Raw genomic sequence first — 1,792 nt, 5'->3', positions numbered from 1 at the left:
AATTCCCACAGCTACATCAGCTTGTCTTAGTAGTTATTATCAAAATAGCACTGCTAATATAACTATATTTTCTGTAATTTTTCAATCACAGCCCAACATGAAACAGGTGAAGGCAGTCGAGTATAAAGCATACGAGTGCAGCATACATTTTCAGATTAAATTTTGTCTTACACTGAGAGACATTACTGGGGCCGTGAATAATATCAGTCACTAATTATTAATTGATAGATGGTTTGAACTCATTTCGTTGTGTGTTCCAGTAATGTTTGATATCCATATGCAAATCACTATTTCCTGAAGACGAATAGAGAAAAAAATATCCTCTCAAGTAATTTCATTTACTTGGTATGGCAGAGAATCATTCCACGTAATGAGCGTTAAAACTACATTGAAACAGGAATTGACAAACTATCCTCCGTTCCTTTCCACGAGCTCGGAATGAACCTCATTTCGGCCACGGTTCTTCTCTGAGGCCCTGCTTCCCCTGTCCCCTTCCCTCCCCACAAACAGGCCTATATAACCTGAGAAACTCATTCGTTTGCACTATACCTACTGATCTCATCATGGAACTCACTTCGGAGAAAGAGGTTGGCGTACAGTGCTCAGAGTGCGACACAGTCTGCATCAACCAGAAGTCCCTCAAAATCCACATGGCCAAACATAAGCCCAAAATTTACCATAAATGCAGTATCTGTGAGAAGACGTTTACGAAAAAGTATTGTCGGGACAAGCATATGCTGTCCCACACCTATGCGCCGTACAAGTGCTTCCAGTGCGGCAGGGTTTTTTTAAGTGAAAAGGGCCTCATTCACCACTTGAAGAAGCACGCTGAGGCTCCTCCAGAGGAGTCTAATGTGCAGTGTTCAGAGTGTGGCAATTTCTACCTCAACCAGAAGCGCTTGAAGATCCACATGGCCAAACACAAGCCCAGAATTCCATACAAGTGCGGTATCTGTGACAAGGTGTTTGCAATGAAGTGGTATCGGGACAGGCACGTGCGGACCCACGGCGACTTGCCTTATAAGTGCTCCTACTGCGACAACGGCTTCTTGATGGAAAATGATTTTAAGCACCACGTACAGAAGCATACTGGGGAGAGGACCCACGTTTGCCTCGAGTGCGGCAAGGGCTTCCTTAGGAAGTACAGCCTCGGCGTCCACATGACCACCCACACGGGCGAGGAGCCCTACTCCTGCTCGCGATGCGGCAAGTCCTTCGGCAAGCGATTTAAGTGCGCCAAGCACATTCGCCGAGAATGCGGATCTGCAGTGGGAGCCGGGGAGCGGCCCCCGCTTATCATACGTGCTCCGCCTCCCCGGCCGGCGCCGAACACGGTGCAGCTTGCTCCTCCTCCTACGACTGTCATCATCATCGCCTCCGACCAGATTGTGAGTCTAGGCAACACCATCATTCTGCCTTGCCAGACAGGCGGCGGACTCTCGAGCACGGTCGGAGTGGAGCCTCCTGTGGCCACGACGGGTAAGCCTCAGGATTTAGGCGAGAATGGAATAGACCTGGACACGTTCCTGAAGAAGGAGATCACAGGTTTCCAGCAGTAAATGTAATACTTGTGTTCAATAAAACATACAAAATGACAGTGCTAATACTATTCATAACCATATACGATTTGGACAGTAATATAGAATTCCCGACCTTGTGTACTGAAGTTCTATATTGATAAGAAACAATGCCTGTGATATCAACACCCATATCTATGCAATATAAGTATGTAAGGTTGTTTATTTAAGGCTTATTTTATGCGAATTGTCTACACACGTACTATCTTTGAACC

The 1,792-nt window shown here is 46.3% G+C and overlaps 1 protein-coding gene across 1 annotated transcript; it reads left to right on the top strand.

Moving 5' to 3' along the window:
• The first annotated feature begins 563 nt into the window (after positions 1-563).
• Positions 564-1,559, top strand: LOC119588925 (zinc finger protein 239-like). The gene has a single exon (XM_037937541.1). The coding sequence runs from the start codon at positions 564-566 to the stop codon at positions 1,557-1,559; it is 996 nt and encodes a 331-aa protein (XP_037793469.1).
• The last annotated feature ends 233 nt before the right edge of the window (positions 1,560-1,792 follow it).

Source organism: Penaeus monodon, chromosome 24, assembly GCF_015228065.2.
Source record: "Penaeus monodon isolate SGIC_2016 chromosome 24, NSTDA_Pmon_1, whole genome shotgun sequence".
NCBI classification, from domain to species: domain Eukaryota; kingdom Metazoa; phylum Arthropoda; class Malacostraca; order Decapoda; family Penaeidae; genus Penaeus; species Penaeus monodon.
The sequence above is the reverse complement of the archived record's forward strand: the minus strand, read 5'-3'. Positions and strand labels throughout refer to the sequence as shown.